Source organism: Eublepharis macularius, chromosome 2 (assembly GCF_028583425.1).
Source record: "Eublepharis macularius isolate TG4126 chromosome 2, MPM_Emac_v1.0, whole genome shotgun sequence".
Lineage (NCBI taxonomy): Eukaryota > Metazoa > Chordata > Lepidosauria > Squamata > Eublepharidae > Eublepharis > Eublepharis macularius.
The window spans coordinates 211,423,401-211,450,718 of record NC_072791.1 but is presented as its reverse complement, the minus strand read 5'-3'; the positions used below and the strand labels follow the sequence as shown (position 1 = coordinate 211,450,718).

Genomic DNA, 27,318 nt, shown 5'->3' with positions numbered 1-27,318 from the left:
GCTTAACCTCACTCCCTGACATTTTGTGATTGTCTCTGCCGCCGGTGGCAGCCATTTTGTGGTTGGCTCCACCTCCCACGGCAGCCATTTTGTGGTTGTGCCCGCCCCCCTGTGTCAAAATATGATACATGCCCACAGGCTGAAAAAAGGTTGGGGACCCCACGCCAGACATTTTGCAAATGCAATTCCTGAGCAAAATTGCTGATGTCTGTTATGAACTTAAATCACAGTTTAGTAGCATATCCCTTTTATACAATCCGTGCTGCTTCTGTAACTTCTCCTTGTATGGATTCTGTGGGGCTTAGGAAGCAAACTTTTACACAAATTTAAGTTAAGAAAAAATCTTTTAAAAACCTTTTAACAATTAATACAATACAACTGCTTTTTTCTTTAACTAAACTCGTAAGTGCAACCATACAGAAACTTTAAACCAACGATGTCTTTGAAAATGTAAACAGTTCAACTTAGTGGAATCAGACAAGTGATAGAGTCCTTTTTCACTATCCTTCCAATTCAAAGCAACTGTAGCCCAGGCTTCTGTCCTCTTCTTGGGGAATTATAGCCCTGCCAAATTAATATAATTCCAGTAACAGAATCCAAACACAATACACAAACACCACTTTAAGAGCAGGACCACAAGTGATGCCTGACACAGGTTGGACACTTGCCAGCTTCCCTCAAGTTTTGATGGGAAATGTAGGCAGCTTGGCGGATTGTTGGACAAGTGACAGTTGAAAAGTCCATTGGACAGCAGGCGGAGAGCCAAGCTGCAAGACCAGGATGCCTACATTTCCCATCAAAACTTGAGGGAAGCTGACAAGTGTCCAACCTGTGTCAGGCGTCACTTGTGGTCCCACTCTAAGTCATATTGTTCACATACAACATTTGATTACCTTATTCAAGAGCATATTAGTTATTATTAAGGTCTTCCTCAGCTGCCTGGCTGTAGCTACTGACTCTGTCCTACTGGGCTAAACTAATTACCTCACAGGGGTTGAACTACCACGAGGCATAGGGAAAGCTGCCCCCTGCTGAATAAGCCGTGGCAAGTGGTGTGGAGGAATGCAGGGACATCTCTATGCTCCATCCTGTAACAATCGCTGCTGTGTTGTATGGGCGCAGAAGTGCCAACAGCTGATGATCATGTTGGCAACACCCCTACTTCACAGCTCAGCCACAATTCTCAAAGCATGGCTGCTCAGCTAGGAGGAAAAGAGGTCTGTTAAAGGGCTTGGGGGAGGGCTGAATGTGGGGTTTAGCTCCTGCCATCTACCTGGATTGCTTGTGGGAAGCAGCCAGAGAGCATACGGCCACTCTGCATTGAGTTAGAGCAACAGGAGTGTGGTATATTTTCTTTTGCTCTGGCTTAAAGGGGGTAAAGTATGGAAGCCTCAAGGAGCACCCTGTGGTGAAGAAGTTCTCCCCAAAAGGAGGGGCACAGAGCTCTGTATGGCAGCTGTGTGGGAGCCGACTTAAGTGGCACAGCAAAGCATTTTGCACCTATCTTCACTTTTCCCACACGACCTATCATGACATGGAATTTACAGCTCCAATATATAGCGATAGCCATTGCCATAAGGGGCTTTGTGGTGCTGTACGGAGGCTGTTTGGGCTCTCCTTTATTTTTTAACCGCCATTCCTCACAGCTGCTGTGTGGCTGCGGGAAATTCCCATTGGGTCTAGGGAACCGGGACCCAGCTCTTTAAAAACCGGCGCACCTAGCTTGACCCTAAGAATGTGCTGTTAGCAGCATTAACTGTCCCCCAAAAGCCACTTTTCAGCATAAATTTGAAACACTTAATACCTTTACAGATTTAATGTTTAGTCGATCGTTTAGGAGAGTCTGAACATTGTATGGAACCCAGCCGAGGCCAGACGCAGGACATTACTAAGGTACAAGAGAAAAGAAAAGGGACAATTCAAAAGTCAGCCAGAAACACTGTGATTTCCAGACATTGTTTCCATTGCGTGCACTAGCTACATGGCATACCCTCCAAACCTACCTATTCTACCAATGCGGTGCTAGTTGTTCTGGGCTAGTACTGGGTACATTGTTCAATGTACTGCTTCCCCGTGCCTTCTGTCCACCCCTTCTGGTCAACCCTGTAGCAGTCCCTCTTCCTCCCTCCCTCCTGCTAGAACCAATCCTTTCCCTTCCTGGCCTAACCAGCTACCGCAAGGCCTTGTGGAGGCGCCAGCTCCCAGAGCCCCCCGGTCTTGCGCTACCTGAAACGTGTGCCTCACCAACCTTGGAGGGTATGGCATGGATGGAATTGGAACGTCAAGAGCTGGTCCTGGTGATGTGCTGTGTTTCTATTACAGGTGATGGGAGTGGTGGGACCTTCCAGTGTGGCCGATGGATTACCCCTTCTTCATCTCAGCCCTTATCTCTCGCCACCTCTGCCCTTCAGCACAGCTGTTGTCCGGCTTGTAGCATTGCAGATTCAGGTGTGACCGCCTTGCCTGCTCAACAGGCTTTGCTTCTCCTGTGGTTGAGACGCCAGCTCGATGGTGCTCTCTTTTGGTTTTCTGCGAAAGCTGGGCAAAAACTGTGAAACAAGCTGTAAACTTTCCCTTAAATACATTAAAAGTTCGGAATATCCATGTTCAGAAATTGTCCAGGTCTTTGGAGGGTGCCAATTTAGAATAGCCCCACTGAAATCACAGAGGGGCTATGCTGAGGTCAACCTACCAAAGAGCTGAGGCAATCAATCATTATTTCTTCCCAGTAAGTTTGGATGTATAGACCTTTGACGTGCTCTAGAATAGGAGAAATATGGTGAAGCCACAGGATGTCTGTGGGTCATACAAACAAATTTTAGAGTTTCATAGAACTCACTCATCCTGAAAGTGATTGAATGCACCTGAATTGATAGTCAGTGTTCTTTTCTATAAATCTGAGGAACAAAACTCTTTTTCCATTCTGCCCCAAGTTCAGTGCATTTCCAAACCTTGCATACAAACAGCTGAGGGCTCAAAGAGAGATTGCCTTATCATTTTTGTGCTTCAGGCTTCCTAGAAGTTGGCAGAAGGAATCCTTTAAAAAAAAAAAACCCTCCTACTTCTGATGTTAGTTATTGAGTGATTCCGCACACGTTGGATAATGCACTTCCAATCCTCTTTATAGATCATTTGGAACGGATTTTTTTGTGTGCGGAACAAAAAATCCACCTCAAATAATTGATAAAGTGCATTGGAAATGCATTATCCAAGGTGTGCAGAATCAGCCATTATCTAACTGTACCAAGCTACTTTTTGTGGCTGGGGAGCATCTGGGAATAGGACTGGTGTCAAATGAAGTAATGCAAGAGATCACGTGAAATGTAAATGCACACCTTTGTTGGGCTATGTACTGTTTATCAAATAACGCCTTTTATGACCCTAAATAATTAAAATACTAGTGTGAATTCATCGAGTCTATTGCTAATACTTAGAAAGATTTGTTTGTAATGTTGGACTTTTGTGGATTCTATATATCTTGCACTTTGACGGCATCAGATTTAAGAGACCCCAAAGCCCTTGATTATGGAGGGGTTTGCCCCAATTCTGTTTTCTACCAATTTGGTACTTGTATCTGTGTGAAGATATTGTGCTTATGGATGTGGCACCTGTGGAATGATGTAAACCTTCTTCAGTCTAACCAAGAATACCAAACGGACCTTTCTGAAGCTGTTTGAGGGATTATGATGGAGGGAGAATAAAGAATCAACACCACATATTTGGAGGAGTGAAAATAGATAGGTGTCCTGGTTGAACAAACATCAGTATCTGCTAGGGAGATGCTGCATACTTTGAGTGGTGATCAGACCACTCAAATAAGACATATTCTCATATTTTCAAATTCTACAGAATGAGCCAGGTTAGTTTATAGCAGAAAAGCTATGCATCTGTATATATTCATACATCTTTTTTGTTTTTAGCATCAAACACCCAGCATAAACTATGGAGATCTAAGATTCTATTTCTGTTAGTTTTTTTCCCTTTTAAAGTCGTATTTCATCTGGAAATGCTTGGTGTCTCAAAATGGTGGGCCAAAAGCTTGTTTTTATATTGGTGTTGATCTAATGCCTGTGTCCTACCATTCTGTTCATCAAGGTTTGAAGCTTTCCTCCAGCCTAAGACACCTTTTCCAGACACTTTCCAGAGCCAGTTTGGTGTAGTGGTTAAGAGCGCGGGACTCTAATCTGGAGAGCCGGGTTTGATTCCCTGCTCCTCCACTTGAAGCCAGTTGGGTGACCTTGGGCTAGTCATGGCTCTCTGGAGCTCTCTCAGCCCCACCCACCTCACAGGGTGTTTTGTTGTGTGGATAATAATAATATACTTTGTAAACCGCTCTGAGTGGGCATTAAGTTGTCCTGAAGGGCGGTATATAAATCTATTATTATTATTATTGTTGTTGTTGTTGTTATTATTATTAATTGGCTCTTTGCCAGAAGAAGAGCCACTTCAGTTGAAGGATGACTTCTTGGGGAGGAAGAAGGCTTCAATCTTTGTTGAGTGGAGCGGGAAGATACAGGCCAGTAATGCTTAGTCTGCATTTTAAGAGTCGAGTTGTCTTGAGGAACATTTGATTTTGCATGTAAATACTAAATAAATGCAACTCGCATTTAGGTACTCAAATGTACATTCACATTTTGGAGGCATGCAGAGTATTCATAACCACAAAAGTACCTTTCCTGCATTTTTCTGATTCTTTATTTTAGATTTTGACCTTACTTACATTGCATGGTGCATTAAGGATAAAAAAGGGATGTACATGAGATAATTTTTTTTGAACATTTAGCCTTTTGATTATGTTGAAACTAGGATTTGCTGTCACATAGGATTATGCAACTTGGTGCTCATAGGGGTATTAAAGAGATGTTCTTGTAAGGAGTCTGTGGATCCCTTTTCCTTTACAGTCACTTTCTCTATATAATCTTCCAGTAAAATGATTTAATTCTTTCTTATTATCACTGCACAGGCTTTGAAAGAAGATTTCCCCTTAAGCCACGTGATCTCCCCATTCACCAATCAGGAAAGAAGGGAAGGAATGCTTTTAAACCTACTGATTCCATTTGTGCTCACAGTAGGATCAGGAAGCAAAGGTCTGATTAATTTAATGGAAAGATCCCTCTGTTTCCCCCCTCCCCCTTCTGAAATGGCAAATGTTTGTGGTTCCTTCCACCTCTGTGTTTCTCTCTCTATGAATATTCTTTCCATGGTGTGTTGTTTTTCGGGTTTGTTAGGTGCAAGCAAAAGGAAATAAATGTGGTCTCCTTCTCTCATTGTAGCTGTTTTCTCCGAATTCACTCTTTGACAGAGGAGCTCCACTTTTTCCAATCTGTGAACCGTGATGAGCATGCCAAACAAAGCCAAAATCCGCCCCCACCTCGTATAAGAAATAGGAAGGAAGCCAGAGAACCATGTAGCTTCCATCTACCCAATTCCAAGCCACTCGTATGGCTGAAACTCTCCTTTTTATATTGTTTCCTACCAATAAGTTGATTCTTATCCTAAGACCTTGTTCACCCTTGTGGCTTAACCCTGACCAAATGGGGGTTCCGTCACACAGACCTGGAGGATGGAAACTGCTCCTGAGTCCCTATGGGCCTGCATGCCCTGGAGTTAGCAACCCCATCCAGAATTCAAGGAGGGTAGATATCCACGGGCATCCTCATATCTGGCAGGAACAAGCCATTTCTAAGAGTCAAAAGTCAAGAATGAAGACATGGGCGGAGCAGAGGGCAGCAAGCAACTGCTTTCGATTGCTGTCACATTAATATCAGGAGCTGTCAGTGTAGTGATAGTGCTAAAATAACTTTGTGCTTTTGCTTTCCAGAGGAGAATGGGGGAGGATCGGGGTGTAAGGAATGTTCATCTGGTCTGTGAGTCGGATGATGCCACAGCGGTTTTGCTGCGCATCTGGGCCTGACCGGGCCTCTATCCTTCCCTTTTGTGCCCTCTCAGATAGCCCTTGGCTGGAGCAGCCCGAAGTCCTCCTGCTGCTCCAGACAGTCATTAACATCCTGCTACCGCCTCGCATCATCAGCACGTCCCGCAGCAAGAACTTCATGCTGGAGAGCTCCCCGGCCCACTGCTCCACACCGGGTGACGCAGGGAAGGACCTGCGCAAGGAAGGGCTGGCTGAGTCCACAAGCCAGGCGGCCTACCTAGGTGAGCAAGAAACAAAACAACATGGAAGTCGAAAAGGAAAAAAACACTTCACAAACATGGGTTTACAGTGATTGACAACAGGTGATGTCAGAGTTCTGTCTGTAGAGTTTGGGATGTGGTAGCGTGCATCTATGAACAGGACTTCTATTATTATTATTATTATTATTATTATTATTATTATTATTATTATTATTATTATTATTTTAAAAAACTTCTTATTTTCATTTTGGGATAGGGCATTTCCACCCACACCCAAACTGAAAGTAAGGGTGGTAATAAGGTTGCTTGTCTAGTGAACACTTCTGCTATGTATGGTACAGAAAAGGCATTGCTGTTGGCTGGAAATAGTGGTCAAGACAAGATATAGAATAGGGGGTCCCCAACAGGGTGCCGATGGGCGCCATGGCACCTGCCAACACCTTTTCTGGTGCTCACACAAGAAATTTCACTGAAGGTGAAATATTTTTAAACTGTATGTTCATTTTAAATGGCATCCTGTTAAACATTGGCCGTTTCCACACTACTCACCTTCTTCCGGAATGGGGCGCAATGTCACGAAAAAAAAGCGGAAGATAGCATCTTCTTGTGCAAGTTTTGCACGACGTCGCACAAAACTCGTGCGAGAAGATGCTATCTTCCACTTTTTTTCGTGATGTTGTGCCCTGTTCCAGAAGAAGGTGAGTAGTGTGGAAATGGCCAGAGTTTCTGCTTGAAATATTGAAGAGTTATATATGACCTTACTTCTTGACATTTTGTGGTTGGCTCTACTTCTTGTGGCAGCCATTTTGTAGCTGGCTCAGCTTCCTTTGGCAACCATTTTGTAGTTGTGCCTGCCAGAATTCCAAACATGCCTGCAAGCTTTAAAAGGTTGGGGACCCCTGACAGAGAGGTTAAAGAACAAATACCCAACCCAGTGTCGAGCGACATAGATCAGAAACCAAATAAATGTTGAGAATTGTGAGACCATTTAGCCCTCCCATAAGGGGTAAAAACTTATGAGGAAAAAAATCAATGTATACTGTGAAATATATATGTGTTTGTATCTTATGTTGTGGAGCACAGATGTGTAAAGCATTAATGTGTCTTCTTGTTACGGCACAATACTCTAATTCCTCTGACATCTGTCTCACCTGTAGCTCTGAAAGTGATCTTAGTCTGTTTTGAGCGTCAGCTTGGCAGTCAGTGGTATTGGCTGAGCCTGCAGGTCAAAGAGATGGCTTTGCGGAAAGTGGGAGGCCTGGCCTTGTGGGATTTCCTGGATTTTATTGTCCGCACCCGGATTCCTATCTTTGTCCTACTTCGACCTTTTATTCAGTGCAAGGTAAATCCCCTTCTAATGTTAACATCTAATTTCCTTGTCAAATAAATTGCTAAACCTGCTGTTCCATCCCTCGGGTAGAGAAAAATCTGCGACAATGTTTTGTAGAAACAGTCTTGACAGTAAGAAAGAATTCCTTGAATACTAAATAGTATTGAGTAGCCCTGCAGTTTGTCTTAAAAGACAGCAGGAATCATTACAAAGGTGTTGGTTCTCTAAGACATTATCCCAAATGATAATGCTTGATTTTGCAGAGTAGGGAGGGCATGAGATGGATCAGAGTGAATGTGTGTGTGTGTGCATGTGCGTGGTTCAGTCCTGAAAATTACAGGAACCTTGGCTGATGAGGGTGTGGGCAACCAGGATATACAGCATGGAGTGCTCATGGATTACCATCCATTGAGAAGATGAGAGAATCCCCTTTTTGGAAAGAAGGATTGACAAAATGTTTTGGTATCTCAGCTGCACAAAGGCGAAATAGCAAAACTGTAACCAAGGAACAGGTGAAGCCGTGTTCTCCTCTGCCTCTCCAAAGTCTTAACAAACTTCTCAACCCTGCTACGGGTCTGGGGGGTGGGGCAAGGCAGATATGGCAAAGATCTTAGGGAGTGAAGGATATTTAACCTTCCAACCTTTGCTTGGTTTCACTGACCAAAGCCAGATGCCCAACACAATTACCTTTTTAAGTGGGAAAAGGTTTCTCCAAAAAGGTACACACACACCCCTTCAAAATGCTAGTAACGTCATGGGCAGCCCAGTTTTGATTAGGGCTGAAGGCTTAAACCCTCTCTCTTTACATGGCTCCAGTATGAACTGGTGCTGAACATGCAATTTACATTTTACAGATGGACCGAGATCCATGATCTTCACCAAGTCTGTTTTGGCCCTCAGATAAGATCCTTGGAATGGGAGTTGCCAGACCACAAGCATGCAAAGCCGGTGCTCTGCCAATGAGCTGTGTCTTTCTCCCTAAATTCTCAACAAGTTCTCTGATGATGCTGTTTGTTCTTCCCAACCTTCCCCCATCCCCCTTCCCCAAGTTGCTCACGCAGCCTGCTGAGAACCATGAGGAGATGACCGCCCGGCAACACATTGCTGACCAGCTCGAACGGCGCTTCATTCCGCGCCCTCTGTGCAAAAGCTCCCTTATTGCAGAATTTAACAATGAGCTGAAGATCCTCAAGGAAGCTGTGCATAGTGGATCAGGTGAGTCAGTCCCGGGAGAAAGGTGGGTGGCAGAAGGCACTACAGGTAAAACAGCATGGCCCTCGTCGCCAGAAGTATACCACCTGACGTCATCCTCTAACTAACATCTGAAAGTTTTTGACTGTAAGCAAATTATAAAACTGAATCTGCAGCAGGATTTTTAGGGAGCTTAAGCAAGTCTACTGGAGGTAAGTCTCATGTTATTAAGTAGAGCTTACTCCCAGAAAATGCCCTTCGGATTGCAGCCTTCAACTTTTTATAAAATGCTGAACTGACATCCCTTCAAGTTGAAAATAATTGCAGCAAGAAATTGAAGGGGAGAGACAATTCACAGGCTGCTTATCCAAAAAATCAGTTTAATTTACTACAGTGGGCTTGTCTCATCTTAGGGTTTTCAAGGTAAGAGATTAGCAGAAGTGGTTTACCATTGCCTTCTTGTGACCAGTACTAACCAGGGTTAGCTGAAATGACACTGCTGTTGTCTCTGAAAGACCTTCTGCCAGTGTCACTTTTCACTACTGCTACTGCCCAGTAGCTAGCCTTCAAGACTTCCTCCACTCCCATCACCATTGGAACAGCCAATTCTCCTCTGCTGATGTGATTGTTGATTCCTGAAGGGGTTGGATGCATCTTATTCTGGTGTCTCAGCTTTGACCATTCCACCTTGAGTGACTCTTCCAGGAGTTTAGACTCTTGACCAAGCCTGTGCTCTTGACGGTGTTGCTCTCAGCTTCACAGACACACTCAAACGCCCTCAAAAGTCAATAATGCTAGGAAAAGTGGAAGGCAGTAGGAAAAGAGGAAGACTTAAAATGATATGGCTTGGATCAATAAAAGAAGCCATGTCCTCCGTTAATGTTAGCAATAGGACGTTTTGGAGGTCTTTCATTCATAGGGTCGCCATAGGTTAGAGGCAACTTGATGGTACATAACACACACACACACTACAGAGGGAAGAAATAATTGTGCTGTGGCTGTTGTAGCCATAAAAATTCGGAGGTGCAGAGGGGTTCTTTGACAGGGCATGGGGTAGTGCAGTGTCTTTTCTATCATATGAAAGTATAATACATGCCTCCCAGAGGACAGGAATGTCACAAAGTCTGCAGAAGATCAATGATATCACACGTCCTTCTCTCTTACCCTTTCAGCCCGAAAGAAAATGATCGTTCCTCACTAATAGCACTCGTTCTCATTAATAAAAATGGGCAGCTAACGTCATTGCATTTCTCCTTCCGCAATCTGTTCAGCCTATCAAGGGAAGACCTCCATCAGCACTGTGGGCACATCCACCTCTGCATACCGGCTGAGCCTGGCCACTATGTCCCGCTCCAATACTGGCACCGGAACGGTCTGGGAACAAGATAGCGAGCCTTCCCAACAGGCATCCCAAGATACTCTGAGCCGAACAGATGAGGAGGATGAAGAGAGTAAGTACTTGCCTCTGCAAGGATCCGGCCAGGAGGCAGAGGGCAAAGACTCCGATTTTTCTCAGTCACGTAGCACCAGAGAGCAGGTACCCCGGGTTCAGAATAAAAGATGCCGGGAGATAAGGAGAGCAGAGCCTTCCTGCTTCCTGCTCTCCATCTCCTTACTGATTTATACTCAAGATTTTATACTCAACGTTTTAAAATATTAATTTTCTAATTGATCTGCTTCCATAATAACAAATCTTAGTTCTTCTTAATTTCCAGCTACATAGTCAAAAAGCTCTTTTCGCTTTTACTGAAATTCTAAGATTGGTCTGTTATGCATATAGGAAGTTAATTTAGCCATAGACACTTATTCCTACAGTTTGTGCATCCATTCAGTCACACTGGGACAAGATTCTGCCTTCCATTTTGCTGCATATACTACTCTCGCCACCATCACCATGTATATAAAAAGTTCCCTGTGTATTTTTGTAATATTACTAGGTAAAATATTTAATAACATATTTTTAGAATTCAGCACAAAGTGTAACTTTAATATCTGTCACATCTCTTCATGAATTTTTATCCAATATCTTCTTGCCTTCTTATATTTCCACCACATCTGATAGAATGTGGCATTTGTACATTGACATTTCCAACACCTTCCACTGTAGTCCTTACTGGTTCTTGCAATGTCCTTGGGGGTGATATACCATCTAAAAACAGTCTGTACCAATTCTCTCTTAATATTTGACAGTCTGTAAATTTAATTTCTTTTGTCCATAAGTTTTCCCGTTGGCTCATAGAGATACTTTCCCCCAATATTTTGCATCCATTTTATCATATAGTTTAACTTATTCTGATTTTGTTGCATATTGCAGTAGAATTCTATATACTTTTCCTAATAGATGGTTTGAATCTCCACCTAACTAGCAATTTTTCAGTGTGCACTACACTACCGGTCAGGGCTGGCCCTACACTGTGCTGCTGGAAACAGGGTCAACCAAGCCCAGCAGGCAGATCAGGGCAAGATCAGTAGATATCCCCAAACTGGAAACCAAGGGGTACATGTTACTGTTTCAGTATTCTGTGTTCATTCTGCTTCCAAGCCTTGTCCTGCAGTACCTCAATGCTATCTCTTACTGATGGTAGCCAAGACAGCAGGCATGGGCACAAGCAGCTCTCCAAAGCCCCCCTTTCCCCGTTCAAGATACAATGCAGCAGAAATTTTTCTAGCGCATCACCAAATTAGTTGTCCTACATCCACTGGGGAAGCTGAGATCAAAGATTGCTCTTTTGACAGTGCTCTTTAAAAAATATTTCAGATTTTCTTTGCAATGATAAAATATTATTTCTCTTCTCGGAGAGGGGGTTGGTCTTTCCTTTGCAAGTTTTAAGTCTGGGTGACTATGAAGTGCCTAGTCAAAAGGACCAAAGCCTGAAGAACACACAAAGGAATTCATCATCACTTCACTGCCTGGTTTATCCTATGTTCTGAATTCCTTGCAGATGACTCAGTGAGCATGCCCAGTGTGGTAAGTGAACAAGAAGCATACCTTACGGGTTCCATTGGGAGGAGGCGATTCTCAAGTCATCTCTCCAGCATGTCTTCACCTCAGGCTGAGGTGGGCATGTTACCCAGCCAAAGGTAACCACATGAACTATTTGCGTCTCCTGATATACCTCCCAAGAACTGAAATGCCAAAGGTATAATGTAGTTTACCATTTGTAGAATGGTTGTCACAAGGTCTAATTAAACATGGATTAGGGAGAGCAGTTACGTCTTTGTGCAAGCAATTTCACCAATGTGTAATAACAACTCTAAAGCAACCTCTTTTTGTCAAAATGCAGCTTTGACACTTCTTGCTAGTGAGAAAAAGGCAACTTGGGCAAAAATAATTGTTCTTAAAGAAAAGTCGTTTTCTACTGCATGTTCTGATGATATACCTGGTACTGAATCTCAGCCAACAACAACAACAGCAACAGTACACTTATATACTGCTCTTCTAGTCAGATTAGTGCCCCACTGAGAGCAATAAACAAAGTCAGTGTTGTCATTATCCTCCTGATTCAGCTGGGGAGCTGGGGCTGAGAGGAGTGGCTTACCCAAGGCTGCTTACAGAACTCATGGCAGTAGTGGGAGTTGAACCAGCAGAGTGCTGATTGGCAACCCAACCACTTAACCACTATGTAATATGTGCACAATTAGTTTGGAGAGAAGATCTGTGAATGTCTGAGGGCATGATTACATGTTACGCTATTTCTGGATCCACCTCATGTCCCTCCTTGATCCTTCCAAATCAGACATGTGCTGAGAGTCCCAAGTTGAAACTTAATTCTCAGGCACAAAGGGGCCCGAGTCAGATTGGGGCACATAGGGAGAGGGGCTTAATCCTTCCCCCGGTGTGTTTTTCCTGATCTCGGTCAGCCCCAGGAGCCCCCGTTTGTCCTGTTGGGGAAATGTACATGTAGTCCATCATTGTGTGCCAGTTTCCCCAACTGTACCAGTACAGAGAGAATGACAAGAGTCAATAGCCAAAGAATATATCATGACGTACTAACTAAACAATAAATCAATTTTCAAATATAAATGTCTTATTATTTATAATAAATATTTTCTTGTACACACGGACTGCCTTCAATATATATCAATACACGCAAGCTTCCCACCACAATGGCTGTACAAAAAGTGCTAGTGCATACGTAAACATAAAGTCCTATGAACAATCATTAAGGTGCTATGTATTTAGAAAGGGGCTCCAAAATTGAATTAGACCCAGAGATGATGGGGCATCCAGGGGGTGGGGAACCTTGTTCATGTATTTTGGGGAGTAAATAAAAAAACGTAATTCTAGGTTGAAGATTAATAAGTGCTTTGTGTATTCGATCAGAAATGTAACCCGTAAGCAGCCCCTCATCTACTGTTGTTTTAATTAATGATGCAATATGTCTGGTCGGATCAGCATTGATACAGATATAGCTGTTAATATCCGATAATTGTCTCTCTGCTTTTTTAACGTAATCAGATGTATTGAGGACAACAATAGCTCCCCCTTTATCAGCTTCCTTAAAAATTATCTCAGGATCCTTAGCAAGGGAGTCTAAAGCCAATTTTTCTTGAAGAATTAAATTATGCCACCTATGCACTGCAGAGGATTCAAGTTTATTGATTTCTTTTTCTAACGTCTGTTCAAAGGTAACAATATTAGGACAGTTAACATATGGAGTAAAAGTGGAACGGGAGCGTACGGGTGGTATTATGTTGTCCGGGGTGTGCGGGTGTCATTACCAAAGAATTTTCTCAAGTTAAGTTGTTGTACAAGTTTAAAGGTGTCCATTCTAGTCTGAAACCCTTTATAAGGAGGGGTAGGGACGAATCCCTACCCCTTATTAAGCGCTCTCAATTTAGTTGCAGTAAAGTTTCTAGATGATAGGTTCACCATTAGGTTTGTTTCCCTTTGCGGTGTTGGCCCCCCTGAAGAAAATTACTGTTGTTATAACCCCATCCTTTAAATCAGGTATTATGTGCACAAGATATGCTAGCCACTCCCCCTTCCTCCACTGATGAGTGAACATCCTCCCCTTCTGCGGTTTCAAGTTCGGATGTTGATTCCATGTGATCTAACCTAGAAACTCTCTTCTTTCGATTTGATGCAGCAGTTTCCCAATTATATACTCTGCCCAGAGAGTAATCTTTACAATCCTGGTGGTATGTTTTAATTTTTACCTCCCTCGTTTTAGATTCAAATTCCTTAACCTGTGCTTCAAGTTCCTCCAGCCGTTTTTTAAAGGAGTCACCAGAAGTCTTATCCTTTAAAGTATTTTCCATTATATCAATGTCAGCAGTCAACTTAGCTGTCTCCCTCCTTGCCATATCAATGATAAGTAGCATCAAATCGGTAGAACTTCTATTCAATATTGAGGCCCATTGATTTTTAAAGTCCTCGTTATCTCAAAAAAGACCAGGGGATTTATTAATACACAGACCACGAGGGATCTTATTAGCCTTGCAATAGTCAGTAAGAGAGGTGGCATGTAACAAAATTCTGACTTTTTTTTCTTTTTCAAGAACTGTAAATCACCCCAATTGTTATCTGTAATATCCCCAGCATCCCTTAACATGGAGGGCATACCGGCCAGAATTCTATTTTTATCTTCCTCAGTAAATGCAAATAACTCATCAGTATTCGACAAAGCTCTCAAATTGAAAGTACCAGTACAGAGAGAATCACGAGAGTCCATAGCCAAAGAATGTAGCTGAAGAGTCAATACCCTAGGGAACCCCTGTTTGTCCTGTTGGGGAAATATACATGTAGTCCATCATTGTATACCAGTTTTCCCAACTGGGCACATTATTGGCTCCCTGATGTTGTTTCATGTTGGGAAAACAGTGTGAGGGTGAAGAATCCCAACAATGTAGCCTCCATGCACATGAGAATTAAGTTTCCAAGATTGCTGGGAGCTCTGGATGTAGAATGTGCAGTGCATGTCTGGTTTGACAGGACCCTGGGTAGACACGGAGAGAGCGTAACATGTAGTTAGGCCCTGCACAGTCTTGCAATTGCCAAATTGCAATATTGATTCTTTCTGAGCTGATTGTTGATTTACTAATGTTCTTGTGCAACAAGTGCGCAGATCTTTAGAAACAGGTGTGTGGCACATAAAAGAGAACACAGGTGCATCTTTAGAAGTATGAGACCAGATGTATCTCTAGATCTCACTGGCAGCTTTAGAAGGCAAGAATTTGTGAGCGTACACTATCCCATACTTGACAATAGGATTGTACTTTCTTTTTGAATGCCTTATCTCTCAGGGTTTCGTTTCTGCAATCCCTTAGCAAGCATTCAAAGATATCTGGGCAATTAACTAGTTGTATTTACCCAGTGATAAATTCACCCAGTGATGATCTAAACTTCCTGTGCATGGTGAAAGGGCAAGGCAGGTAGCAGCCCTAGTGGGAAGAAAACACCATACAGCCAGGTTGTCCCGCAGTTCCAGGAATCCCCGCATGAGAAACAAACTGGTTTGAGTCCACTCTTGCTATGTGCTAGTCCCCTTGTGTGATGCGGTACTAAAAAGTTGCCTCTGATTGTAATCTTGAAAGATAAAAGCTGCAGAATACAAGTGCTTCTTTTGCAAGATATTGGCTACATCACAATAACTTGCTGAAATTTTACATGTTCAGAAATTTATTACAAACTATACTGGGCAACTGTAAAGGAGTTTGCCAGGTACGAATTTAAAAATGCTTTATTTAGCTCAAAGCCTTGTTTCATGGGTAACTTCACTGGGAAAACTTTTGATTGACTAGTTGATAATGGACAGTTTTGCTGGGCCAGAGAGTTAACTAGCCGAACAGTTGCTTATTTTTGCGGCTTTCATTTATTAATGTAATAGAGAATGAGCAAGAAAATATGAAATACGGTGTTTCCTTCTAAGGAAAGATAGTGTTCATTTAGAAAATTGCAAGGAAATTTTACAATACGTTTTTCAACTATATCAATATTTTGATATTTTACAAAATGTTTGAAAATGAACTTATTTCATTAAATGATAAGTTAAAAGCAGATTAATCAAACAAACGTCTCCAGTTCCTAAAACTTTGGCTATATCAGACTTTTGGGAATTTTTTCATTTTGAATTTAGATTAAATTAGAGCCAGCAGATGTGTGTGTAATTTGGCTAGCCTCAGATTAGCAACATTATTATATGGGTATCTTTGTTCCTCTGTTCAAGACAAATACACATGTAGTAATACAGTGTTATTACTGATGTGGTGATATCCCACCACACCACACCACACCCTTCATTTTATGTGTAAGTGTTGATCAGAAAGTGACCCTTGTTCATTGTTAATCTGTCATTTGGGATGTTGCAGTGGGATTCAGGTATGCAGGTTTAGATGTTTATTTTCAGTTTCATTACAGTGTGGAGCCTCCTCCCCTCCCCCTGTACAAATAGGGGCTAGGTTTCAGAGAGGAAGAAAATCTTATGTTGAGACATGTCAAATTTTTCTCCCCCCTCCAAGCAATGGCAGACATCACGCCTTCTAAAGAAGAGACAAAATAGCCTTGACCTGATACTACCTGTGTGTATAGATGGGTGGGTAGGCATTCATTTCCAAGGAAGGAGGGGATCCTGCCATAGGGGCATTCTTGTCGGAGAAACAGAAGATCTGACAGGCCCTTCTTGATCCACACTGGATTTGTTCAGATGTTTGCCTCATTGTTCCACTCTGATCAGAGAAGGGAGCTCAGGAACTGCTAATGTGGCTCTAATGATGTTTCCTTGTGTCAGGATTAGAGGTGGGCATGAATCGAATTAAGACCCAAAAAACGCATGAACTAGGCTGGTTCGTGGTTCACGAACCAGTGGTTCATGGAAGCTCGTTTCCATGAACTTCCACGAACTGGTCTACTGGTTCGTTTGGGTTGTAAAGGGGCAGTTTAAATGGCCATTTCCCCAGGGAAATGGCCATATAAACTTTTCCTGTTGCTTGCAAGTGGCAGGTCCCTTTAAACTATCACCTGGCAGGTGGCAGGGGGGATCCCCCCTTGCCGCCTACCAGCTGATAGTTTAAAGGGACCTGCTGCTTGCAAGCCACAGGACCCTTTAAACTGCCCAAACCCCTGCCCCCAGCACCACCACCCCAGCCCTGCTGCGGCCGCCATTTGAGGGGCGGGAAGGCCATTTTCAGCTTCCTTTGCCACCGAAAACGGCCTCCCTGCGGGCCCATGCAGTGACGGAAGAGGCCAAAAACGGCCTTCCCACCCCTCGTGGGAGGAGAGGAGGACACCACGGGCCTGCAGGACAAGGTAAGTGTGGGGCTGGGGCTGGGGATGTGGGGGCTGGGGTTTGCACAATTTTAAAGGGCCCTGCTGCTTGCAAGCGGCAGGTCCCTTTAAACTATCATCTGGCAGGCGACAAGGGGGGGGATCCCCCCTGCCGCCTGCCAGCTGACAGTTTAAAGGGACCTGCCACTTGCAAGGCAGGAAAGGGCCCTTTAAACTATCAAACGCCCCTTTCCCTGCCACTGGTAAGCGGCCAGAAAGGGGCATTTAAACAGCACACACTACGAACTGGTTCGTAAACTTGCCCCAGTTCATGTCACTTCATGGTTCCTGGTTCATGAAAATCCACAAACCTCATGGTTCGTTTTTTTTGTGGTTCGTGCCCATCTCTAGTCAGGATCGTCTCCTATTATTTTCTAATTCTCGTGCTGGCTCAGTTTTCATAGCAGGAGACTCTGCGTGAGGTTATCTGGGCTATTTCTTGCGTAAGACAGAACCTATCCCCTGATCAGGATCTACAACTATGATCTCCAACTTTTTAGAAAAGGTAAAAAGAGCCATGGTCCCTCAATTCAAATTGAGGCAGAGAGACTTTAACCCTTTCCCCATTCCTCTTTTCTTGATCTATGCTGTGCCTTCCCTAAGGTTGCCAACTCCCAGCTAGGAAATTTCTGTGTATTTGGAGGTGGAGCCTGGGGAAGGTACAGACTGGGGAAGGAGGGACATCATTGGGGTATAACACCACAGAGTCCACTCTCCAAAGCAGTGGTTTTCTCCAGGGGAACTGATTTCTGTAGTCTGGAGATCGATTATAATTTTAGAAGATCTCCAGACCCCACCTGGAGGTTGGCAACCCTTGCCTCCCCTCCCAGTTTGTCCTGCTGGGGAAGACATAAAGTGTGTGCCTCCCCCTCAGCTTTAAAATGGTGGGAGATCCTGATCAGGGGCATTAAAGAAGCAGAAGTCTCCAGGTCATGCCTACCAAAGTCCCTGCTGACCACAGCCACCAACCTGGATGTACCACAAATGGATGTTTTGCTTTTAAAGTTTCGTTAGGATGCTAATTAAGTGTGATGCATGTTATAAAGCTGGAGATTCCCCTGCCTCATAACTTCCATCTGTAGGAAGCACTTTTAACTATGAACAGGAAGTCATTTTCCCTGGCTTTGGTTCTTGAGTGAAGCCGTTTTGAGATCAAACAGTTTACTGTCCTCCTTCTCTTTTTATTATCCGTCTGATACTTCTTTTTTTCCCCTGAACACAGAGACAATTGCATGCTTTTTGTTTTATATTTTCTTCCCTCGATGCTTCCCCTCCCTGCCCCTCCTGCAGTGAACCCAATGTCCTCGAGGACTCCCAGGGCCTGGCCGCTGAGGGCAACCTCACTAGGTACAGTCTCCACCATACCTGTGTGTCTCAGTGTCTGTGCTGGGGAACAGTCTGCTTCCTCTTTTCACCGTCTTTTCCTCTGCCTCATCTTTGACTCTCTCTGTCTGTCTCTCTCTCCCGCCATTCCTCTTTCTTGTTCTTCATCAATGACCAAGTCAATGCAAGTCAAAGGGGCAGTTGTCTTGCTGCAGTGGCAAGCTCTTGCATATGAGCAACCTTTATGGGCTAAAAGCTTTTGTCTTGTGAGAAACCAAACTTGCCAAAGCAAACCTGCACATTGTGAGGTTCTCCCCCCACATCCCCTTTTCATGTTTTTTGCTGGATGGCTGTAAAAAAAATGGTCACACATTATTAAATTAATGACTTAGGTATCCAATTACGGTGTTTAAAGAAGCATTGGTTTCTAATTATTCATGGAAAGCCAGCATGGTGTAGTGGTTAGGTAAAGACTAGGGTCTGGAAGAACCAGATTCGAATCCCCACTGTGCCTAACCTACCTTGTAGAGCTGTTGTGGGGATAAAATGGAGGAGAGGAGAATCATTGTAAGCCACCTTGGGTCCCCACTTGGGAGAAAGGTGGGGTATAAATAAAGTAAATAAATCAATAATCGCTTAATGGTAGATGTTTTTACAATGATTTGTTTTTTCACGAAGGAGTAGATTTTCTGCCATATCAGAACTGCCTCTGTTTGTAAGAATGGCCCTTGTCTGAAGAAATCACCTCTTTATTCTCTTAAGTTTGTTGTCAGTCTCTATGCTTTCATCTTTTCAAGAACACAAGTAGTCATTTAAATTTGCGCAGTGTCAGATCACACCACGAATAGGCTTGGAACTTTGGGATTTGACACTACTCTGTGTTTTTGAACAGGAAACCGAATATGCCTTCAAAGCACAGCCAGGTGGCTGTTCGTGCTCAGGTCTCCCACTGGTCTCCAGTCACCCGGCTGTGCTTTGTTTTCCTATTCAAAAAAAGAACTGCACTGCACCTTTAACTCTCAGCTCAGTCATTTTAATCATTCTTACTGTTCTGTTGTGTTTATGCCTCTCACCCGGTCCTCAGTAGTTGGAAAGGCTCATGATATCACCGCCCTCCCCACCCTAAGTCCTTGCTTCATTCCAGGATCCCTAGCCCTTACTGAAGCTATGCTGCCGCCTCATTTAATGTTCTTATCTAAAGACAAAGAAATGTTGAGAGGGATTCTCCTTATGGATGATTTCCTCCTTTTGTTCAGCCACAGACTTTCAGAGCAGGAAATTATGTCTGTGGTTGGATGTGCCATCTTGATCATTTTCATGAATCATGAAGTTCTTTGTATTTGTATCGGTCTCTGATGGTGGTTGTGTGTGTGTGTGTGGGGGGGGGAATAGACATTCCTAAGTCCATTTGGTGAGAGCAGAGGGGTTTTTTAACCTGAATCAAAATATATGTACATATTTAAACAAAGAAGAAATTATGGAAATTTTTCATCTAAGGTAATTTGCCAGTCAGTCACAGCAAATTATAAGCCATTTTCCTGCACAACAGACTACATCTATAGAGTTCATTTATCCATATTCCACAGAGTACAATAACGCTTAATATTTATTTTGCACATTTCAGTGAGGAAAGTATTTTATATTCATCAGTAATCCTAAAAATAATGTAAGACGGGGCACTATTATAATGCCCATTTTACAGCTGAAGTCTGAGCCTGACTGAGTTGTGTCTAACTGAGAAAAAAAAGTATCATGGTATCATACACAACCAACAGAGAAAAATAAGCCATGATAAACTTACCAGAAAAATATTTGTGTATTCCAGTTAAAGATTCATAGGTTCATTTAACAATTTTTCAAGGGTCTCAGATATAGTACATATATTAGAACATGGTAACATAAAGAAGGCAAAGCATCTTATAAAGGTTTCAAATTCACTTTAACCATGGCGAAAGCACAGTGCCAAGTGCAGAAGTAAACATCACAAATTTCCTATTTATATAACAAAGTGCCTGTGCCTGAAATTGACAATACTGACTAACAAGTAACCATAAACATTTAAGGACAATCAAGTTATTGACGGTGCGGATAAATCCAATAATTTCAAATCTGTATAATGATCCAAGATGTCAATTATGAGTGATAATAACTCTGAATAATAACGGCGATGGGAAGCCAGCAAATTGACCCATTTCAAATCTTCATTCTGGCAGTTTTTATAATAAGGATAGATCAAATACAAGTACAATCAAGCGTTTCATTTCTCTCAAACGCTATCAGCAGCCGTCTTCCATTTTAGGCGTGTGACCTTATGGCTGAGCTGGAATTCAAACGGGGGGTCTCTACCGTATCGATCATAGTATCCCGTCTTTTCTCTCCAGTCTTGTTCCAGCATTGTTGGACCTCCAGAAATGTTGGCCTAGAAAGGAAACATTCTGGAGCAGATTTGCCACTTCTCCAAGTGGATGATGTTCAGAAAGGGCACAGCAGGTGAGGCTGACGAGAGCATCAGAAGGAAGCAACCGGGTGGCTATGCCAGCCCGTGTCCTGAGGGGTGCAGGGGATCAGGCCAGTAGAGATGTCCCCTGCCCTGGTTGGTGTTGCTGTCTCCTGAGCACCGCACTTTGCTGCTTCGCTATTGTTAAATGAGGAGAGAACTGGCATGCTCTAAAGTTGGGGGAACTTTGGGGGTCCAAAGGATGAGATGTGCTCTATAGTATCTATTACAATACATATGCATTCACCCACATGCCTTTAGGGTTGTCAACCTCAAGGCTGGAGTTCTCCAAGAATTCCAAATGATCTCTATTCCAGATTATAGAGATCAGTTCCCATTGAGAAAATGGCTCTTTGGAGGGTAGACCCTGGCCGTTTCCACACTACTCACCTTCATCCGGAACAAGGCTCAACGTCGCGGAAAAACGCGGAAGATAGCGTCTTCTTGTGCGAGTTTTGCGCGACGTCGCACAGAACTCGTGCGAGAAGACGCTATCTTCCATTGTTTTTTCACGACGTTGAGTCCCGTTCCGGATGAAGGTGAGTAGTGTGGAAACGGCCCATATGTCATTATACCCCATTGAGGTCCCCCTCCCCAGTTTCCACCCCAAAATCTCCAGTTGTTCCCAACCTGGACATGGCCACCTGAGTTGCCTTTAGTCTGCTGTGCTTGGAGTGAAGAGGCAGGCAGGCAGGCTGTGGAGCTTTTTGTTACTCTCCAGGAGTGCTACAGGTAGTCTGGACAGCTCTCCTGAGGCTCAGACCCCAAGATTGGGGTGGAGCTTGGTAGGATAGGGGCAAAGCCTTAGTATTGCCAGGCGGGGACAGAAAAGTTGCAGCTAGTGGGCTAGGAGAAGAGTCCAGTTGTGCTGATGCCTCTGGTGTCAAATGGACAAGCTTCACAAGCAGAAAATAACTGTCTTCCTTGGTTCTGGCTCTTGGGGAGATTTACTCTTTCCCCTGGAGATGCACTAAAACTCTGAACAGATCAAGATCTGACAATTCTAGCACAGTCTCATCTTGCTTGTAGATCATGTGCTAAAACCCCTGTTTTAAAAAATCTGGAGGTAAGTATACAAAGAGCATATGAATTGCGTTTGATAGAAAATTAAAGCTGTGGAATATGTTAACCTCCTTCAACAAGGAAAAGGCCGTATTTTGTTATGGCAACGTTTTAGTAGGGCTGTGCTAATGGAGTTGCAAAAAAAGGAGTAATAGAAAAGATACTGTGGCAACCTCTTCTTTTATAGAAACTGGTGCCGTGGAGATAATTGCTATAGCGAATCAGAACACATTAAATCTAGCTTTGGACGGAAGCAGCAAAGAGTTTTTCTTAGAATATTTTATCGTCTCTGCAACAGACATATGAAATTGCTTCTCGATGACTGATGAACTGATAAGTTAATCTTTCATAAATAATTATGAAACCAGAAGCAGGAAGAAAACAGTATACACTTCTAATAAGAGAAAAGAAACAGTTTGCATAACAAGTGTAAAAGGAACTGAGTACAAAGAAAGAACCAGAGGAGGCAGAAAGATCAACATTATTATCTTCTGCAGATGGCTTTGAATTTTCCTTTGGACGGACAAGAAACAGTGGAAGATACTCTAAAATCATAAACAAAAATAATACAGATGATACAGCAACATAAAGTCATTTTGAAATACAAGAATAAAGGTTGAATAGTGCACAGAAAATGTGTCACTTGCGACACAGAAGCAAATGACTTCTTTAGTGCTGACTGAGCCATGGCTGGCCCACTGCATCCCATATCACGGCCAGATGTTTACATGCACATCTAGAGTAGCCTCAAACATTCATGTCACTACAGCCAGGGCCCAAACGTTATTTTTCAGGCCCAGAACAAACTTGTAAAGTACCCCCCCCCCCCGCAACACACACTAATGTCACAATCCCTTGACATACTTACAATCTCATGAACCACAAAAAAGTTTTGAGTTATAAAATTACTGTTATATATTGTACCTTTCTGAAAAATGCCTGCCCACAGGAAGAAGTTGCTTGCTTCTGTGACTTAAGTGACACCTTTTCTATGCTGTATTCAACAACTATTCTTGCATTTTCAAAATGACTCCTGGGTATAGTTTCTTGGGAGCCTGCCTGTGGCATTTTGCCTCCTTTATGAGGCTTATATTACGCCGCCTCCCTGCCCATCTTATTGTTCCCTTAGATTTTTGCTGCCACCAAAGGGTCTCCCCTTAGTTCTCTGTCAGTTTGTATAGGAAGTCTTAGTTATATTTGGTATATTGACAGACTAGTCAGTGTGTGGGGGTGGCTGTGAGGTAAAAGAGGATCCTTTATTCTAGATAAAACAGACATTTTACTTATTTATAAGTACATCTGCATAATGGTTTCAGAGTAATTCATAATTATAATGGTTTCAAGACAGGTACAGATATTCATGTTTCTAAACAGACTCAGTCACTTATTTTCCCCCAGCTGCTGCTTAGGTTAATAATATCCATGAAGAAAAGAAAACACAGACTTCCCTCAGAGTACGGCACTTCACACCTTTCCACTTCTTTCCCTAGAACAGCTTTGATCAACTCTAGAACAGCACTCTGAGCTTTTCCCCTCAAAACTCTTCTCATAAACTGGCAGCTCATTCTGCTTCCTAAGATACAGCTACTATCCAATCACTGCACATTTTATTTACCCATCCAGTAGGGTTGCCAGGTCCCTCTATCCTCCTGCCGGGAGAGTTGGGGACCTGACACTTACCTCATGCTGGCAGCGTGTCAGTCTTTGCATGCATGCAAAGCGCATGAGTGCTATGGAGCTGGTGTGATGACATCACTTCTGGACCGTGAGAGCACTCCTACGCTCCGCATGGAGCCGATTCGGCCTGTTTGAGGCCCAAATTAGCCCCAAACGAAACATAGGAACGCTCCCGCGGCCAGCACAACAGCGTCACTTCCAGAAGTGACGTCACCATGTTGGTTGGGAGTGTGCACGCAGTGTGCGTTCCTGAGGTGCCTGCCAGTGGTGGGCAACCTCTGGGAGCTTTCCCCCTCCCACTGATCATTGGGCAATCGGTGGACAAGGAGACAAATCCCCGGCAGTTTGTCTGCCACTGGTGGGTACTTGGGAACCCTACCATCCAGCCCTCATCTCTTCCCCCAGAGGCCTGTGTTTTAAACCATAGCAACATACATTCAAAACCTCAATTTAATTAGCTGAAATAAAACACACAAACTATTTATATAGCAAAACATTACACTGTCCCATTGGCTGACATGGGCTGTGGGGCTGGAGGGCCGGGCTCAGGCCTCCCTCCTCCAACAGGCCTCTGGTCTTGGTTATGGAAGCTGGCATTATGGGGGTGGTTCCAGGCCTCATGTGAGGGGAACAGGGGAGGTTGATATGGACACCTGGACTGGGACAGCTGGATTCCTTGCTCTTGCTTACCTGTTCATATGTCCTCGCCCCTTCGAGCTGAGCCATCAGAGATGGGTGCCCATTAGAGGTCTGGAGTGAGACCTTTTAGTCACACAGTATGGACTTTGCTGTCCCCCTGAGTTGTTAATACGAAGTGCTCGCCCAGTACTGCTGAGTGCTCACGTTGAGAAACGTATTGTACGTTTCCTGCTATCAAAGGGCCATACACTTTAAGTTCACATGGCAGGGAACTCACACTGCCATGCCACATACCCTAAAGAATTCTAGGGCATCCTGGCTGGGGTTTATGTAGGACAGGGGAGGCAGTGACTGAATGCTGGAGTGGGGCTTTGGCTACCTCTGGTAAGGAGGGAGATGATTGATTACAGCTCTAGTCAGCATCCTTTGCTCGATCAGGACTTTTGGTTGGGGCCACACCAGCGGGAGGGGAGAACTGGATTTTTGGTTTGTCTGGGTGCCTTTGGGCTATGTCATCTTTTTGATGGCATAACTTTCTGCTGCAGTTGGGGAGGGGCATTTTTGGATTGGAGTGGTTAGGGGGGTGGCTGACTACAGCCATGCTCCTGAGTAGAGATGGGCACGAACTGGGGGAAAAACGGAACCATGTGGTTTGTGGTTCGTCAAATTTCATGAACCACGAACTTTCATGAACCTGCCTCTGGTTTGCGAACTGGTTCATTTGGTTCGTGAAAACGTCACATCCAGGTCAAAAAATCATCACATCTGGGCCAGCAGAAGGTCTGCAGGAAGTCCATCCCCTGTCGCCTAAGAAACTGATTGATTGGCACCAGGCTGTCTGCAGTGACGAACCAAAAAATGAACCAAACAAACCAGCCTAAAAGTTTGTGGCAGTTCGTCAGAAATGGGATCTGACGAATTGTGGTTCATGAACCACGAACCGGCTTGGTTCGTGCTTAATTTTGGTTCGTATTTTGGTTCGTGCCCATCTCTACTCCTGAGTCCATCCCTTCCAATGCCAGCACAGGCACATAAGTGTAAGATATGCCGGCATAATGGCTAGTCGGCTCCTTGAGCCCTTTCAGCTCCATCCTTAGCATTACGCTGAAATAATATAATTTTGCACTTGAAAGATGCCAACATCAGAATTTATTTTAATGCAAAATGCTCAGCAATGCAAGTAATGTAGTTCAGACTGAATACAACTGAATTTATTTTAAGTTGGCCATTGTCTAATTGAAAAGTAGCTCATCTAAATATTACCAGTTGCCTAATGAGTATTGCAGCAGGATATTAGCATCTATTTAATAGTGAAAATGTGCTCATGCTTAATTTAAATTTATTTTTAATTTGAGAAGCTGTTAAATCCATTTTTTTAAAAAAATACAGGCATGCTTTCTCTAGGACTTGTGTGTATTTTATTTTCTAGCCACTAATAGATTTGAGGCTAAAAGTATGTGTTCAGTGTGGTAACTTTCTTCATAAGTCTCATACCATGACGTGAATTAAACCCTTGTCAATTGTGTTCATTATTCACTTTGTTCTAAATGTATCTAAAATTACACAAAACTATGGGGCGGTTATTAAATCTAGGATTGTGGGTTCCCATATTTCCCTTAAATTCTACAAAGAAATTTGCTAAGATACCAGAATAACATCCCTATGATAATCTTGTCTAGACTTCTCTGGCACTGAAAGGGGGAAGTTGGGCATTGTGGAATGGGATGCCCCGTTGCATGGCTGAAAACTGAGGTCTCAGTTTGGACAGCTGGATACTACCAGGGTATGCCTAGTTCTCCTCCTCCTTCAGGCCCAAGCCTACAAGATGCTCTTCCCTAGCTTTCAAAGACGGAATGATCTTTGAAGTGTCTGTGCCATCAGTATTTAGTTGCGTTGGCATGGAAACAGCATTCCAGTCTATCTCCTTCTGTAATAATGATCCAGAGGAGTTAGCCGTGTTAGTCTGTAGTAGCAAAATCAAAAAGAGTCCAGTAGCACCTTTAAGACTAACCAATTTTATTGTAGCATAAGCTTTCGAGAATCAAGTTCTCTTCATCAGATGCCTGATCAAAACTGGGCAGATACAGAAGAGGAGGGGGAAAGAGACAGAAAAGGGAGGGGTCATAAATCACAAGAAGGCAGAATGCAATTAGCATAGAGGCAATCAAAACATTCCTTTGCTTGGAAATGTAATGATGAGTCTCTTGATCCTTAACAGGGTAGCTAGTGTGCAGAGCGAACCTGGACACCACAATCTCCTTCTGCAGCAGCCATTGGGGAGAAAGAGAGGCCTGAGGCAGGTAAGTTCACAATTGGTTCATACCCTGTTAGATGAACTAATTCCCTGTGTTTGGTTGAGTGGGATTTGATAAGGCGTTTAAAGCCGGAAGTGCCAATTGTAATAAACAGTTTGATGCAAAGTGAAACAGGAACTCTGCATCTTTTGCTCCACCATTTGTTCCTGAATTTGTAACAGCTGGCTCATCTGCTGTTCAGGCACACATGAATGTGTGTGAGAGAGAAACTGTGCATGCACAGGCCAGCCACAGAGAAGATTTCCAGAGGTTTCTACAAAGCTAGGAAAATCAAAAGAGTCCAGTAGCACCTTTAAGACTAACCAATTTTATTGTAGCATAAGCTTTCGAGAATCACAGTTCTCTTCGTCAGATGCAGTGCCCCTTCTCCCCTTGGTGCATTCCTGCCAATAGGAGGAAGGGCGCCATTCCCTCTGTTCTCTCCATGCTGCCACAGAGAGATCTCCAAAGCTGTTCTCTGTTTTTTCCTCTCCTCATCCTTGAGGCTGAGGAGACTTATTTTCCTTAAAGTTTTTTGTAACCATCAATAGTCGTTCTAGTGAAGAATAAAACTACATTTAAAGAAGAAAAGTTTCTGGTTTTCCCTTGCTTGTTATGGATCAAGAGCGGCTTTTTCATGATTGTGCCAGCTGTGCCTTTAAAATGGTGCTGAAAAATGTCCATTCTGTGTGGCTTATCTGCCTGGGGATCTCAAGATAGAGCTGCTGCTCTGTCTGCCACCCATTTACCCTGAAGGCCTGATTGGACAGTGCCTCCTCACAATGGCTCTTTCTCCAAGACTGTGGCTTCATGCCAGCCTGATTAAAGTCACCTGTGTAAAGGCAACTCTCTGGAACCTTAGAGCCAAGCTACAAGTGACGCCTGACACAGGTTGGACACTTGT

The 27,318-nt window shown here is 43.5% G+C and overlaps 1 protein-coding gene across 1 annotated transcript in view; it reads left to right on the top strand.

Annotated features, from left to right (window-relative positions):
* UNC80 (unc-80 homolog, NALCN channel complex subunit) overlaps positions 1-27,318 on the top strand; it is a 195,780-nt gene that overhangs the window by 158,399 nt on the left and 10,063 nt on the right. The window contains 9 exon segments of the mRNA XM_054970127.1: positions 2,323-2,448; positions 4,964-5,087; positions 5,950-6,156; positions 7,293-7,477; positions 8,515-8,680; positions 9,928-10,107; positions 11,599-11,737; positions 18,213-18,269; positions 26,339-26,420. Coding sequence (XP_054826102.1) covers positions 2,323-2,448; positions 4,964-5,087; positions 5,950-6,156; positions 7,293-7,477; positions 8,515-8,680; positions 9,928-10,107; positions 11,599-11,737; positions 18,213-18,269; positions 26,339-26,420 — 1,266 coding nt within the window.